Genomic DNA, 18342 nt, shown 5'->3' on the forward strand with positions numbered 1-18342 from the left:
TTAAAAATTGTGGGTGCACATAACCCCCATATATTCTTTGAATTCCCAGTCAGACAATGGCACTGTATACCAGTAGTAAAAATTGTGGGTGCACATAACCCCCATATATTCTTTGAATTCCCAGTCAGACAATGGCACTGTATACCAGTATTAAAAATTGTGGGTGCACATAACCCCCATATATTCTTTGAATTCCCAGTGAGACAAAGGAACTGTATAGCAGTATTAAAAATTGTGGGTGCACGTAACCCCCATATATTCTTTGAATTCCCAGTCAGACAATGGCACTGTATAGCAGTATTAAAAATTGTGGGTGCACGTAACCCCCATATATTCTTTGAATTCCCAGTCAGACAATGGCACTGTATACCAGTATTAAAAATTGTGGGTGCACATAACCCCCATATATTCTTTGAATTCCCAGTGAGACAATGGCACTGTATAGCAGTAGCAAAAATTGTGGGTGCACGTCACCCCAATATATTCTTTGAATTCCCAGTCAGACAATGGCACTATATACCAGTAGCAAAAATTGTGGGTGTATATAGCCCCAATTCTATTGCTAGGGGACTTGCAGGGTATTTCTGAGGTGAAGGTGGGGGGGCACACCGTTGGAACGGGGATTTGGGGTGTATATATGGGGTATACGGGAATACACTGTCAGTGTGTTCCATTCAGGATCCTGGGAAAGCTGGGTTGCGGCGATTGAGCCCGTCAGTGCCACGTTACACTGACAAGCTTCTCCCTGGAATTGAAGTTATATGTAAGCCCAATATATTCTTTGAATTCCCAGTGAGACAATGGCACTATATGGCAGTAGCAAAAATAGTGGGTGTATATAGCCCCAATCCTATTGCTAGGGGACTTGCAGGGTATTTCTGGGGTGAAGGTGGGGGGGCACACCGTTGGAACGGGTATCGGGGGTATATATCGGGTATACGGGAATACACTGACAGTGTATTCCATTCAGGATCCTGGGAAAGCTGGGTTGCGGCGATTGAGCCCGTCAGTGCCACGTTACACTGACAAGCTTCTCCCTGGAATTTAGCTCTTATAAGAGCTGTTGGTTGTCTTCTCCTTCCTATCCTAGCCTGTCCCTGCCTACCCAGAATCTAACCCCTAGCTAACTGGACGGAAACCTCCGTCCTCGGTGAATTGCAAGCTCAGAATGACGCGAAGCTGGGCGGCGCTGTTCTTTTAAATTAGAGGTCACATGTTTTCGGCAGCCAATGGGTTTTGCCTACTTTTTTCAACGTCACCGGTGTCGTAGTTCCTGTCCCACCTACCCTGTGCTGTTATTGGAGCAAAAAAGGCGCCAGGGAAGGTGGGAGGGGAATCGAGTAATGGCGCACTTTACCACGCGGTGTTCGATTCGATTCGAACATGCCGAACAGCCTAATATCCGATCGAACATGAGTTCGATAGAACACTGTTCGCTCATCTCTAATTATTATATGTAGAGGTTCATTTAGGCATCTATTGCATATAACAAACCTTGCTTGTTATGTAGAACACAACATAACTGTGTCCTACCTTCATGAGATCACATGCAGAAAAACAAAAAGACAATTTTCCAACGGTAGAACAAGACTGAGCATGTAAAAGATATTATTCATAACCTTGTCAGGTGTCATACTTTTTATTAATTGTGTGTTTCATCAGCTTTCATTTTTAATCCTCTTTTGAATGGTAAAATGTGCTGGTAAGGAGAATATGTGCGGAAATCCTAGGCATAATTTATTTTAATTCCACTTCATTTACTTAGCCCTATCAACATGAACTGTCACTATGCCACATTTACTACTTCTTAATGGCTGCTGTGACTTTCAGCATATGACTCTGCAAACAAGCTGCTGAGGAGCAGTGAAAATGATGGCAAGCTGAGATGAATTGCATATACCAGTCAATCACTGGCTCCCCTTTCCAGCAGAAAGAGAGGGGATTTAAACAGTATGTCCTTGCTGTGCAGGGCTTTCTTGCCATCTGGAGATATGTCGGTCCAAGTACATAGTTTCTGGGAAAGGACAACAAGCCTTAGCTCCCAGAAGTGATTATCTCCAGGCAAATAACTGTATTCTGAAGTGTAGCCAACACAATGATAATGCATTTCTAAAATATGTCTGCATGTTGACCAAAAATGGAGGGGATTACCCAGTTGCATTCATGGTCCTAACAAAATGAAACTGTTTTAACTTGGGTAGCACAAACCATGAGAAATCTAAGTACTAGGAAGCTATTTCCTTCTTAGTCATGAAATCACTTGAAGGGGTTTGCCATGAACATAACCATCTTTAAATCTGTAGATAAAAAGAAGTTAAACTTTTTTGCATTTATAACTAATTAAAAATTTACAGATTCTAAAGAATTTCTATAAAAAGTTTAATGGTGACAGTATTTTTTTTTCTTGATTGCTTTCCAATGGCGAAGACCATGAATACAGACACTTTCTACCCCTGCACACAGTATTATGCCCCAGAGTATAATAATCAGAGACAGACGGGGGATACCAACATAAAAAACACTGTTACTTACCTCTCTCTGGCTCCGCTGCACTCCTTAGTGGTGTCGGCCATATTCAATGACGTCCGGGACGTCACATGACCTGGGACACAGGTCCCAATCATGTGACATCAGGGATGTCACAAAACTAGGCCCGAAGCTTTTTTTTTTTTTAATTCTTTATTTCTAATAATCAAAACAATTAAGCACAATACATTATAACCATAGCGAGCTCCAAACAGCAAGGGCCAACAAACAAAAAAAAACATCTCTCCCAAAGGAGAACAATAACAATTCAGCATAATAAAGCATATTGGCAGAACCACCGCAATGTTAATGTAGCATGCACAATAAATAGAAGAGAAGAAGAAAGAAAAAGAAAAAGAAAAAGGAAGGGGGGGGGATATAAAGAAGGGTAGCAAAACCAAACAGGCAAAAAACCAGGGGACCTAGCAACCAGTCCATGAAGTGGAACTTAACAAATGGTATTCAACTCAGATCTCTATAATCCTGAGTACATCGAGGATTTCAAGGCGACCAGGAATCAATTAAAGACTCATGAGCGTCTCGAAGAGACACGGTGAGATTCTCCATTCCTTGGATGCCTGGATGTCCTCCACATTCTGACTGTACTCTTCCATAGCCTTGTACTGTCAGAGGGGGTTTTCCTCACAGTTCAGCATCATTGCTACTCCTTCAGATTCCCCTGAATCCTGTATAAAATTTACTAAATTGTTTTTCTGAAGACTATTAATTACCCAGTTTAAGAATATTGTTTGAGATTTGTAAAGTATATATTTGTTTGAGCCTCAGATCCACTGAGCTAGAAGTCTAAAAAGAAAAATCCCAATGTAAAAGATATGGGGTTTAAAAGTGTAAAACTATGAAATGTAATTTAATATACTAGTTGTTCATTTTGCAGCCCGCTAACTGTAACTATGTATGCTTTCCTCTCTGTTCTAGAAGTCCTTTACAATGTCCCAGATACTGTCATGTCTTTAACTGCCCCTATACCTGCCCTAAAACTGGAATGTAGTAGACAGAAAAAGACCGAAGGTCCCTGAACAGGAGATCTGCGCTCACTGGGGTATAAGACGACACAATCCAGAGGTTCTATCCGCACTCCTTTTATTTGGACAATGATACAAAAGGCCAGCATGACGTGTTTCAGGTTTTTCCTTGCCTGACGTGAATAGTTGATTGCTCTTGATAAAAGGCTTGGAGAAGTCTGAAATACATCGTGATAGAATTTTGTATCATTGTCCAAATAAAAGGAGTTTGGATAGAACTCCTGGATTGTGTTGTGTTATACCCCAGTAAGCGCAGATCTCCTGTCCAGGTACCTTTGGTGTTTTTCTGTCCACTGCATCTTTCCTGATTCACTGGTGTCCTCAGGCTGAGCTGCTGCCACTCTCACGTGGAATATCGATACTATGCAACTATAGGTGTGGTGACTGATTCACAACCCCAAAAAGGTGAGAGGCCATCTGGGAAATTACAGTACATTTGTTTACTATACATCAGTTAATACTACACTTAGTGCGCTCGGTGTCTCTCTTTCTTCTTTTCCTAAAACAGGAACGTAGGTGAGTGTAAGAACATTCTGCAGAATGTAGATGTAAGGTTACTGTAAGTCCTTGGAATTATTCTCCATAGCCATTATAATTTGGGCCTCTCTGATGAACTTAACACAATTCTGAATGAACCCTCAGGATTTGAGAAAAGTGCATTACAGTTTACCTCAAGCAGGATTCACTGAGGGAGACTGCAGATATAGTAGCCATTTTAAACAGCTCTAACTCCGGAGATGTGGAGGCTAGAGCCATGGTCTTCTCTTTAAAATAAGACCAAGAATATGTCTGTAGCCCACCTAGATTTTGAGATATCACTGGTTAAAGCAAAAGTTCATATATTCACAGCTTCACTTTAACCAGTGTGTTGGAGAACATGTGCAGCTGACAGTGTGCAGGGAGAGAAGGATTTCACTTCATTTATAACCTGTTACTGTACATGCTACAGTCAATGCTGACAACAAGAACTGAGTTGTTTTACAGAAAAAAAAAGGAAAAACACACCTAATTTTTTTTACTCTTGATAATGAGAAAAAACCCACAAAATTGACATTACCACATCGGTAACAATAAAATAAAATTAGTACATTATTTACATGATAAACGCCATTAGCCTGAAAATTCAGATGCCAGAATTTATGTTTTCTGATCATCTCACCTCTCAAAAACAAAGAGTAATAAAAACTTATCAAAAAGTCTTATGTACCTAGAAAATACTGTTCAAGGTCTCCAAAAGCTACACTGAAATAAAATATAAAAAGTTATGATAGCGGAAATGAAGAGAGGGACAAAATGTTACTGGTTTAAGGCTAAAACGTGTTACATCACTAAAGGGTACAGAGTAGAGATGAGCGAGTAGTGTTCGATCGAATACTACGGTATTCGAAATACTCGTACTCGATCGAACACTACTAGCTGTTCGAAGTTTAATGTTCAATGCAGAACCAGCGTTGATTGGCAGAATGCTATATATTCTGCCAATCAACGCTGGTTCTTCTCTTACCTTTAGAAGTCTTCTCTGTGCAGCGTACCCGCGGCGTCTTCCGGCTGGAATTCACTCTGCCTATTCTGTGTAAAGCTAATACTCCTTCATAAGCAAAAATTGGCACCCATCTCTAATGCCTAGAGGGTTCAGTACAGTGACCTCCACAGGCAGCAGAGATGAGTGACGATCTTTGCTGCTGAAGATGTATTACCTTTACATAGGAAACAGAAGTCATGGTGCTGCAGGGCCACTGGTCATCTCCAGCTGCTCGTGGGCCCCTTACCCCTTCAGGGGTAGTTATGTCCCTGGATTGGTAGAAGAGGGATAATGCTATTGTTTTTCAGAGGTTGGCCAAGACCCTCAGTTTGAGTAAAGTGAAATCTTAATGCTTTAGACATTTTGAACAACTGTATGTTTTCAACTTTGTGGAAACAGTTTGAGGAAGGACCTTTTCTATTCCAGCATTACTGTGCCCAGTGCACAAAACATAGTCTGCATAGTGCACAAAGAATATGTCTGACCCACACAGAGCCCTGATCTCACGTGACTATGTTTGGAATGAACTAGAATGGAGATTACAAGCCATGTCCTCTTATCACAGTATCAGTAAATGCTCTTCTGGATAAATGGACAAAAACTCTTACAGACACACTCCAAAATCTTGTAGATAGCCTTCACAGGAGAGTGGATGCTGTTTTAGCTGTAAAGGGGGAACCAACTTCGTATTAGGTGCAATATGTAGGTGTCCCAATACTGTTCATACAATGTATTAATATACACCATATATTAGAAACGTGTCTAACTTTTCATTATGCAATGAATATAGAATATGTTTTTAAACTCTCAAATCTAAGTTACCAAAAGCAGCAATCTTAGATAAAGAGTGTCAGAGGGCAGAACTGTGATCTGCCACAAACTAAAACTGAACATTCTGTAAGATTTCTTTACCATGGGCCCAATTACCAATATGTATACACCCATAAAAGCCATATTTCACAATTAGATATTACCTTGAGGCAAGAGATCTTGGTATGATGATTGTTACCCGTGTCCAATCTTCATAATCTCCTTGAGAGTAAGAGGTTGGTTCGCCTAGTTCCCTGGAACTTCCTTCACAGTCTTTGATTCCTGGGGATGCAGGATAACATCCTTCCCTCACGAGTGACCAAGACAGACCTGCATCATGGGAGTACTGAAGGAGGACTGGAGTTGTATTGTTGAATTCTTTTGTGCATCCTACATTTAACTGAAGCAGAAAATATGAAATATTAAAACAAATTATGAAGATATGTAACCAAATTAAATTGTCAAAATTAATTGTTTAAGAAGATTATACATTTAGTGAGGATGGCTATGCACATTAATGTTGGCCAAATTCAGCAGGACTATCCATCTATGAGTAACGGTCTCAACACTTTTGCCTGACATCATATGTCATAATAATAATAATAATAATAATAATAATAATAATAATAATAATAATGTGCATTATCCTTTTGTTCTCAGGGAACATAAGTCATAAATAAAGGATTCTGGAAGTGATCTACTACTCCCTTTGAAACATTCCAATGCATATCTATACTAAGTTAGAAAGTGTATTGACCACTTTCTTAGAAAAGAACCTTCTACCAAGTTCATATATTTGTGATATATAGGTACTCACTATTTCTAAAATTTTATCCTCTTAAAAACACAGCCTAAAAGTGCCTTATGGACACAGCCTCATTATCAAAACTGACATGTGTCACTTTATATGGCAATAACTTTGAGACACTATAACTTACACAAGTGATTTTGAGATTATTTTGTTTTAGACACATTGTACTTACTTCATGGTAATGGTAAACATTGATCAATACTTTTATATTTATTTATACAAAACAGATAGAAATTTGATGTAAAGTTTGAAAAAAAAATCACAATTTTCAAAATGTGAATGCTCTGCTTTTCAAATAGACCATCATACCATCCAAAAACGTGAATAAATATTAGCTAACATATCTCTGATTTAGATTGGCATCATCTTTTAATCATCATTTAATTTATTTTAGACTTTAGAAGGCTTACAAGGCATTTCATTTTTTTTACAATAATACATTCATTTAGACCAAAAATTAACACATTCAAAGGGTTAAAGGAGAAAATGCATCTCACAGTTTGTTATACTATTTCTCCTGAGCACAGAAATACCCCACATGTGGGTGTAACCTGATGTTTTGGACACATGGCAACGTATGGAAGGGAAGGAGCGACACTTGGTATTTGAAAAGAAGATTTTGTTGGAATAGTTTTCAGGTGCCATGTCTCATTTGCAGAGCACCTAAAGTACCAATACAATACAAACTCCCAAAGTGTGACCTCATTTTAGAAACTACACCCCTCAAAGAATTCCTTAAGGTGTATTATCATTTTGAGCTTAAGAGTGCTTCCCAAAAATTAATATACAAAGTGAAAATTTACATTTTTAAAGAAGTATGCCATTTCAGTGCCCAACATTTTGTCCCCACTTTGTGTCATCAGAATCATGCGCTCCTAAAACTATTAAGTCGGCTATCCTAAGTAAAAGAAAAAAAAAAAGTTAATTATATATGTGGGTGTAAATTGCTGCTCAGAAGGGAAGGAGCAGGGACTTTCTGGATGCTATGTTGTTTTTGCAGAGCCCTGGAGGTCCCAGTAAAATCTGTGCTCACAAAAGCCACATAGCGATCTTTCACATCTGCACTTTGCTGTTTGCACAATTGGAAGTTTATTCCCACATGTATGACACTGTTGTACTGAGGACAATGTACTTAACAAAGCCATATGTGGGTATAAACTGCTGTTTGGGCACAGTTGTGCACAGAGGAGTGCTATTTTGTTTTTTATAGTTTGGTTTTTTGGATGCCATGCCACTTTTAAAGTGCCCCTGAATTGCCAATAAGGTCGAATCCGCAGACATGTGACCCATTTTGGAAACAACTCCACTGAAGTTATTTATCAAGTGATGTAGTGAACAATTTTAACCCCTGAGTGTTGCATTAATTTAATTTCCAGAAATGAATGTGCAGTTGATAATAAAAAGTGACATCTGCAATTTTTCCAGAGATATGCCATTTCAGTGCCCTATATGTTGTACCCAGCTTATGTCAGCAGAAACACACACTTCAAAAACTGTTAAGCAGGGATTCGGATATAACAGATTTTGAAGCATTCATCTCTGATACATGCTGGGCACCACATATTATGCACTGAAATTACATATTCCTAGAAAAATTGCCATTTTCACCATCAGCTGCATATTCATACGTAAGCTGTGTGGTGTATTTTGGAAACAACAAATTCCACACAATTTCCCCAGTAGCTCCTATGATTGGGGGGGGGGGGTATCACTCCAGGGTCCCTTCTGGCTTGTCTTGTAAGCACTAAATATGGGGTATCTCTGATATATGCTTGCACAGTTTATAGTTGTGTTCTAATGATTCAGTGATTTTTGGGGGTTTTGTTTACACATTGTCCAAACTATATATTTTTTATTTTTCTGGTGATGTAGTCATATGAGGGCTGTTTTTTTTGTGGGATGAGATGCATTTTAGGGTGTCTAACTTATTGACTAAATTTCATTGGCTCTTTTTTGGTGGATTAAAAATCCCCCATCAATTATGGCATAGCTTTAGACCTTTAAATTTTTTACCATGCAGTATACAGCATAAGTAACATGCTACCTTTATTCTGTGGGTCGGTACGATTATGGCGATGCCTTATTTTTATTGTTCTTTAATGTGTTACTAATTTTGAAGATCAAAAAACAATTTGGGGGACATACTGTAAATCAATTATTTTTGCATTACCATCTTTGAAATGAGTAACATTTTTATTTTTCAGTTGAAAGAGTTGGTTGAGGGCTTATTTTTAGAGGGATGACCTGTGCTTTTTATTGGCTCTGTTTTGGGGCACATATGACTTTTTGATAAGACGAGATGGCCAAGTGTCATTATTTCCAGCATCCCCCCCTTCCCCAATGATTACTGTGCAGGTTAAATAATGTTTCAGTTTTATTGTATGGATTGTTATGGATGCCGCAATACCAATTGTGTATTGTTTTTAGGGTTTCTTTTATATAATTTCGGTAAAAGTTTCAGCTCTACATGCTTCATTGAGTACAGGTATAGGGGACAGAGTCTCCCTGGTAATGCTTAGTTAAAGCATTGCTAATGGGAAATCTCCCCCCCGACACGATAGTAAAATAAATAAATAAATAAATAATTTAAATGGTTATACTTTAAAAAATTTTTTAACAAAAGTGTCCAAAATGGTAAATAAAAGTAGAGATATTATGTATAAAGGACTGCATTGAAAACTGGTTTGTAGCAGCTTTTAGCATATATGCGTTAAAGAAAAGTAAGGAAAACAGTAAATTGGCAGCTGTGGTAGTGGGAGATATTTTTTGTGCTACAGAATGGCCTAAGTTGGGTAAAAAGTTAAATCCATGGTTAGCTAAAGCGTGCCATTCAACAGAATTTTCAATTGTAGCTCTTTGCAGATAGATCTTTTTTAGTCATCTGTATTTACAAGCTCTAAACAGAGTTTAATGAATCCAACCCTTGAACAATGAAGTTTGGGTGAAAGCAAAATACTAAAATCTTGAAAATATCTAATTACATATTTTATTACATCGTCTGGGTATAATAAGGTACTGTATGTAATGAAATGAACTCTTTATATAGCACTAGAACCTTGTATTGGTTACAATGGAAATAAAATATAATATTAAACTATATATAAACCAGTATTACAAGTTTATGTAAGACAAATAATAAATAATAAAATTATCTGTAGCCACAAACCAGGAATGTATGTGACTACAGAAGCTACAAAAATTCTAACCATGTAGACAGATTAACACAATGCTTGAACTGCACAATGAGAATAATAAAACATGTTGAGTCAGTGGAGGATTTTTAATAACAGGAAATATCAGTTCTGAACCTTGTAACTGTTTTTGTTCTCGGTGCTATTAGTGCTGGTAATAAACACAGAGCAGAGCAAGGTGCACTTTGTGCTGCTTTTATTTCAGCTATTACGGCTAGCAAGAGGTCCTGTACATATTTCTCAATGAGATGACTTCAAGGTTGAGTCTGGTACTTTCTGAAGGTTTAAAAAAAATAAATGATAAATTACTTCTTTATTTAGCCTGTATTGAGAAACCTTGTGAGTGATAACACCTGCCCAGCTGCTATGTCACAAGCTGTGCAGAGAATGTGTTAATGTGAAAGGTGTTGATGATCTTCACATTGCTGTTTATCACTTATGGAAGTAGGCATTCTTGCAGTATATTCAACATAAACCCCAAGGCTTGCTGGCTCTATCCCTGTCTTTCTTTTAACAGCATATATAATGTGCAGAATCATTTTAGTGCCAATCTAGCCCTGTGGCTCACCACACTGAAATGTGTTCTGTCAAATGCTTTAAAGGGTATTTATAATTTAATTAAAAGGGTTTTCCAGGACTGTAAGGGGACGTTCACAATAACATTATCATCAGCCTTACGATCAGGGCAACAGACTTTTACAGTGATAGAATGACGGACACATCTCCCTCCATCTTTGTCTGATCCCAACAATTCTAATATAAGCAATATGACAGAGGCTTTCTTTCACCATGTTTGTTTACTTTTTCATGATAGACCTGCCATGTTTGATAACAGCATCTGAGATATTTATGATATTTTCTGTGTATATACCATTAAAGAGGTTTTTCCACTAAAACTATTATCACTTGTCCACAGGATAGGGAATATGATTCTGATCAGTGGGGGACCAACTACTGGAAAAGGGGCAGTGATATTCATGCTCCATTCACTTTTATGAAACTGACATATTACTGAAGAACCATAGCAGTAAATGAAATGGTGATCATGTACACACTACCATTTTCATTCATATGGGGTGCCCAGTAACCTCTGTTCTCATAATTTCTGCGGATCCCAGAAGTCGGACCTTAAGCAACAAGGGATAAGTGATATTAATGGAAGAACTCCTTTCATTTATGAGATGAGAATACCCATTCTATTAAAGGGACATTATACCCTTTAGTGAAAAGTTGTAATTAAGAAAAATATAGGATCCCACACTAAAGTTGGGATCTTAAGCTTCTAAAAACCTGTGGAGACCAGCTGTGTGGTGTTTACACATATGTTCAATATGAGCTTGAAGTTGGGAATGGTACCACAACTGTGGAAAAGATCTTGCGTGGTACCAGTTCCAAAGACACCTCATCTGACGGACCTTAATGGCTACAGACCTGTAGCATTGACATCCCACTTGATGAAGGTTCTAAAGAGACTGGTTCTGACACATCTCCGCCCTGTAGTGAGCTCTGCTATGGACCTTCCACAGTTTGCTTATCAGCCGGGCATTGGGGTGGATGATGCCATCATCTACTTTCTACACAGAGCTCTTTCTCACCTGGAGAACCAAAGAACAGTGTGAAAATAATGTTCTTTGATTTCTCAAGTGCCTTTAACACCATACAGCCAGGGCTACTTAGGAACAAGATGGCCCTTAAGGGGCAACACGGTGGCTCAGTGGTTAGCACTACAGCCTTGCAGCACTGGAGTCCTGGGTTCGAATCCCGCCAGGAACAACATCTGCAAGGAGTTTGTATGTTCTCCCTGTGTTTGCATGGATTTCCACCCATTAGGAAAAAAAAGTACATTGTGATCCCTATATGGGGCTCACAATCTACATAAAAAAAAAAAAGAGAGATGGCCCTTGGTGGAGTCGACCATCACCTCTCCAACTGAATCCTAGACTACCTCACAAACCAACCTCAGTATGTGATAGCCTGGGGTTGTGTGTCTGAAACTGATCTGCAGTACAGGGAAACCACAAGCTACAGTTCTTGCCCCTTTCCTATTTACACTGTACACTGCTGACTTTAGGTGCAACTCATCTAGCTGTTACTTACAAAAGTATTCAGATGACTCTGTAAAGTAGGCCTCATCACAGATGAATAGGACAGGGAATTACAGGGAGTACAGAGAATTAAACCAGGATTTTGTAGAATGGTGTAAGCGGAACCACCTCAGGATTAATGTTGTGAAGACCAAGGAGATGGTGGTGGACTTTAGTAGGTGGAGACGTGCTCCAAAGCTAGTGTACATCCAGGGGACAGGCATTGAGATAGTAAACACATATAAGTGCCTGGGTGTGATCCTCAATAATAAGCTGGGTGGATTGGGAGAAGGGGCCACAGAAGGCTCTACCTGCTCAGGAGGCTGAGGGCCTTTTAGGACCTTTTTTTACTCTGTAGTGGCATCAGCCATCTTCCTCGGAGTGGCCTGCTGGGGGAGTAGCATACCAGCCAGGGACAGAAATAGACTTGACAGGCTGATTAGAAGGGCCAGCTCTGTCCTGGGGAGTCCCCTGGACCCAGTACAGGTGGTGGGTGACAGAAGGATACTGTCCATGGTGAATTCCATGCTGGAGAATAACTCGAATCCCATGTATGAGACTGTGATAGCACTAGGCAGTACTGTCAGTGACCGACTGCTTCACCCTAAGTGTGAGAAGGAGTGTTATCGGAGGTCCTTCCTCCCAACTGTGGGTAGGCTGTACAATCAACACCAGGTTAAAAGTAGGGCACTCCGTACAGAGAACTAAAAAAGATCCTGAAGTTTTTGTTATGACTCCTACTATCTTCTCTTCTATATATTTTTATCTTTGAATCTGAGCTTATAGAATGTTGTTTTTCTTGTATCATTGTATTATCCTTGCTGCTGTAACACACTGAATTTCCCCATGGTGGGACTATTAAAGGATTATCTTATCTTATAAAAAATATACACTGATCATTGTACTGTATTTGGTGTTCTGAAATAAAATGTGATTGAATCAACAATCTATACTCAAGTCTATGCATTTGGCAATATTACTTTCTCAAGGTGTATATTGTACATTGATATTAATGTGTGCGACCCACAGACCTCACAAGCCTTGTCAACTACAGTATTCAAAATGTTTATAATAAAGTTAATTAAATATCCATCAAGAATTTCTGCACTAAGTTTGCACTGCTCAAAATGTATAAGGCAATTGTATTTCAGTCAATACTTGTTTAGAAACTAGTTTAGAATTTATGAGCAACTGAAATGTGCTGCCTGTCCTTATTTATAGCCCAGTTTTGTACCAGAGCTAGCATCCTTACTTCTATTTCATGGCCAGCACACTTCATAGACAAAAGGCGAAAAAAACAAAATAACAGCTATTCTTGTAAAAAAAAAATCCTTAAAAGTATAAATGACATTGTTTTAGGTAGCTATTTTCTAAAGCATAATATACTGGATCAGCATTTCCTATTTAATGTGTACCCCCCCCCCCCTTCCAAGCTTACTGTCCTATTTATAGAACTGAGGAAATGATCTTTGAAGACTCCCCTGTAAACATCTGATCTCTTTAATAATTCTCCTTGTAAATTATTCATTATCTGTATTCACCAATTATGTAAGGACCATGTAGTGGTGGCTAGTTCATTAAAATTACATTGCTGTCTACCCCTGGAAATTCACAAATGGGAATTCATTATAAACTCAATAAAAATTTGATCAGGGTTTAGAGACAACAGCTTGTCTAACCAAATAAAGCACAATTTCAGATACACATTTTGAAATGTTTTCTTTGCAAACAAGATACAATTTAGACCCATGAGCATGGATATTACAAAAATTGTAAAGGGCATGTATAATAGTTCCAGTCAGGTGCATAAAAAGTTTTTATACAAAATTTCATTTTGTTTTGAGTACAGAAAACTGGTTTGAAGAATGATCTTCACTATTAGATTTCAGAAAAAAAGGGTTGGTTAACACAGTGTCTCTGAGCTGTGTTGGACTAATCATTGGATCTACATTATCCCCTTCCATATAAGTGATTATTAGTCAAATTTAGAGATGAGCGAACACTGTTCGGAACAGCCGTTCCGAACAGCATGCTCACAGCATGCTCCCATAGAAATGAATGGAAGCGGCCGGCACGCAGGGGGTTAAGCGGCCAGCCGCCGGCAAAGTCTGTGTGCCAGGTGCTTCCATTCATTTCTATGGGAGCATGCTGTTCGGATCGGCTGATCCGAACAGTGTTCGCTCATCTCTAGTCAAATCATCATACAATGGCTAATCCAGTTCCTAACAATGTGATGTGTAATTGATTATGTTCTTATATTAAAGGGGTATTCCCACCTCACATACTCATCAGTCTTTACTGCTGTAAAATCTTCTTTCTTCCTGGTTTCTTGCATCATTTGGTGGGCGGGGTTTCACAGGCAACCTGCTGTTTAGCTCCACCCCAAATTTGAGTGTAGCTCCGCCCACCCATATTGGACTATGAAGTACAGGCAGCAGCAACTCCATTCTGTGTTACATACAGAGACTGCCTGTCTCTGCCATAATGAACACAATTGAATTAGCTAACCTGATAACTGGGAGAACAGAAGAAATGAAAGCAGCTCCTCTCCCCTATCTGAAAGCAGGAAGCTAGGTCACGTGGTGTAGACACAGGAATAGCTAGATACACAGGCTGGCTCCCTGCACTTAGCCCCTCCTCCCTCCCCCTGAGAGCAGGCAGATACATCACTTGACTCATGAGCAGCTAAGTCAGGGCTGTGGCCACAAAGAATTGAATAAAGTGAGATAGTGGACAAACAAAGCAGTTTTGCTGAAGCAATGTACTTAGGAAAAGTCTTACATCCACAATAACAAGCAGTATAGATAGGGTCCTTGTGATGGGACAACCCCACAAAAGGCAAAACTCAATTATTTTATGCTTAAAATGTAATTTTGCAAAAGTAACGCAAAATCATTGGCATGGACATGACAGTAGAGGTGGCTTATACATGCATGCACTATGTGATGTGTGTTGTCTGGAATAGAATGTCCCAAAAAAAGGTGAAGAAGTCTTGACTTCGAAATCGTCATGTTTGCAAAAAAGTAAGAAAATTAAACAGCAGAAGACTGGAAAAGGGTGATTTTGAGCGATGAGATGAAAATCAATAGACCGGGCTGTCATGGGTGCAAACAGATCTGGAGGAAACAAGGGAAAAGGGGGCTACTGGATTGAGAAATTGAAGAAAGTTTGGTGGAGGAAGCCTGATGATATGGGGTTGTGCAGTGAAGTACTTTCTATTGATGACCATACTGTAATAATGCTGCAGTAAGACCAGAATGTTACATAAATAGCACTTTCCAGTTAACAATATAGGGAAAGAAGCTGCATTTCGTGAAATGTCATCCAGTGCAGATGACATGTAAGCAGAAAACTGCAGTATAGTTCCAGAGCCATTTACATTCTATAGGAATGCAAATGTCATTGTAACATATGTATAATTTTTATTACGTTGGTAAATAGCAGGCTATACTACAGAAACGGGAAAACAGGAAAATCACAGTATTATAATGCAGTCTTATCAAATACATGCTAAACTGATCCTTGTTTAGCACATAGGCATATAACATACAAATTAGATAGTTTTAAAGTTACACCCCCCCAATGCTGCAACAAAAATCAGTGTGTTCACTGAGCATTTCCAGTGATTCATGAGATTAAAAACATGCACTCCTCTTAATCAGACAGCCAAAGGATGTCATAATCTTTTAAAGTGTGGTGTACTTCATTCTCAATAGTAGAGCATTGTGAGTTTGGAATGTTGTGCAGGATCCCAAGTAATAGGCATCAGAGAATATTTATAAATTAGGTATTAATCTCAGTAAGGTAAAGCCCTCATGTACATAATTGTAGTGCAGCTCTAAATTCTATGTCATGAATAGGCACTCAGATACTTTTATGGGGCAGCATGGTGTTCAGCACTGTAAGTAGTAATAGTGCATGGCTGCTATAAAACAGCTGGTGCGTGATATGAATAGTGAAGGGAACCCACACAGTATAATATGCTCCACAGTGGCCCCTACACAGTATTATATGCTCCACAGTGGCCCACACACAGAATAATATATGCCATAGTGCCCCACACACAGTGTAATATATATTCCACATTGGCCGCCAGACAGTATAATATGCTTCACAGTGGCCTCCATACAGTATAATATGCACTCCACAGTGGCCTCCACACAGTATAATGGATTCCCCAAATTGGCCCCACACAGTATAATATGCACCCCACAGTGGCCCCCACACAGTATAATACATTTCCCACATTGGCCCCACACAGTATAATATGCCACCCACAGCGGTCCCACACACCATAAAATGCTCCAAATAACCCCCTAGAGCTGCTTCATGCTCAAATTTGATAAATATTTGTGTGGTTCGTCCTTCTGCTTTGGTACTATTATACTCTGGGGTGTCCTCAGACACCAAAATATAATAATTAGAGGACCAGCGGAAGTGATTAAAAATAAATACTTATTCTTACCTTGCCTCCCCTTCCATCCTTGCTCCATATAGCTCTCTTCAGCATCTTCTTCGGTCCTCTTCTGCCCGCGACTGATGAGTGACGTGCCCCAGACGTCACTGCTGGGACCTGTGATTGGGCCTCAGTGGTTGAGTGGGGTGTACTGATGTCATTACGCCAGCACACCCTATATAACTGCTGGAGCCCAATAACAGTCACAGGCTGGAAATACCCTGAAGAGGATGCTGAGCCCAGGAGAGGAGAGTATAAATTTTTATTTTTAGTCACTTCCTCTTGGCTGGCATCTATTGGAAAGACATGCTGGGACTCTTTCCATTAACAATATCTATAGTGGTTGGGGAGCCAGGCTTTTTTCCAGCTAGCAACAGGCACCGTACCCCTCTGGGCCCAGTTACACTCCCTGCGACCATGATTTTTACACTCATCAAATGTATAACTATCATGCTAGGTCCTGCTCTCGGTATATTGTTCAGGCTGGTCAACCAATGAATACATGAACCGAGTTTCAAGGGTGAAACTCTGTCGTGTGAATCTAGCCTAAGGATTGATCATCAGTTTTTAAAATGAGGATATCCCCTTTAATCTATTATAACAAAAAGACTTCTAGAATACCTTGAACTGCAGTACATATCCTGGTTTCAATGTTAGATCGCGTGTAACAGCAAATCGATCGCCATCTGATTTTCCAAAGATCATAGCAGAGGGGGTAACAGAGCAGAAACTTTCATTTTTAACCATCCCTTCGTTTGCCATCATAAGCCAAACACTCAGCTGATTCATTGGATAGTCAAAGGCAGGCTTTTCATAAAAATTCTAATTGGAAAGAAAATAGAAGAATACAAATGTGTGCCATATTTATCACCTTCAAAGTACAATGTATACTTCTTAACTATAAAAAACTAATTAATGGTGAGATCACATTTAACCTATAAAAGCAAAAATGGTGCAATATTCAGAAGAAAACATAAGTTAAATAGCACACTTAGCACAATTTTTTAAACAATGGTCTTATACCAGTGGTGGTAACTATGACATGAGTGTCAAAGGTGACACGCCATGACATTTTGTGCGACACACACTGTGTCATCTCCAAACTAAGTGGCAGCCGACACCGTCCTTACCAACTGCTAGAATAACTAATAGAACTAATGATCGCAACTAACAAGGGCTGTGCACATCTCATCAGCTGCATACTAGGAGCAGTGTCTTTAGCAATAGGACTTTACACAGGATGATAACATCATCCTATGCGCCCATTTAACCTACTGCACAAGATGATGACATCATGATATGCGCCCATATAACCTACTGCACAAGATGATGACATCATCAAATGCGCCCATATAACCTACTGCACAAGATGATGACATTATCAAATGCGCCCATATAACCTACTGCACAAGATGATGACATCATCAAATGTGCCTATATAACCTGAAACGTGCTATGTTTATAAACTGTGGTTATGCCTGTTATACTTTCATCTCTTTTATGCAGCAGCCTGACTTTTTTGGATTATCATGCTAACGGTTGTATATATTTATTGTTTAATAGAAAACTCAAAAAAATAAAAAGGCAAGATTAAATAATACAAGAAGTGTTAGTAGCATTAACCAACCCTTTCAAGACATACGAGCCAAGATATATGGCATTATCAACTTCCCCACTGCTTTTCTGTACTAACATTCCCTCTTCCCCCCTTCCTTTCTTATTTGTAAAATTATTGGTTTCACTTCTGCCTGGTGCATTATGCCAGGCTGGACTTGTACTATACTGGTTTCTAAACTATTTGTACTGAATATTTGTACCTTTATTCTCTGGTATTTTTTTAATAAACTCAAAATTATTAAAAATCATAAATATTATTTTTTTTTGCTTTTTTAATAAATA

General features: G+C 39.0%; 1 protein-coding gene across 4 annotated transcripts in view; it reads right to left on the reverse strand.

The window, feature by feature from the left end:
- RELN (reelin) overlaps positions 1-18342 on the reverse strand; it is a 372556-nt gene that overhangs the window by 96563 nt on the left and 257651 nt on the right. For all 4 annotated transcript variants that reach the window (XM_075274073.1, XM_075274072.1, XM_075274071.1 and 1 more), the window contains exons 27-28: positions 17065-17265; positions 6066-6301 (exon numbers count right to left, since the gene is read on the reverse strand). In XM_075274073.1, the coding sequence (XP_075130174.1) occupies positions 6066-6301; positions 17065-17265 (437 nt within the window). The remainder of the gene's footprint in view (positions 1-6065; positions 6302-17064; positions 17266-18342) is intronic.

Source organism: Leptodactylus fuscus, chromosome 5 (assembly GCF_031893055.1).
Source record: "Leptodactylus fuscus isolate aLepFus1 chromosome 5, aLepFus1.hap2, whole genome shotgun sequence".
Lineage (NCBI taxonomy): Eukaryota > Metazoa > Chordata > Amphibia > Anura > Leptodactylidae > Leptodactylus > Leptodactylus fuscus.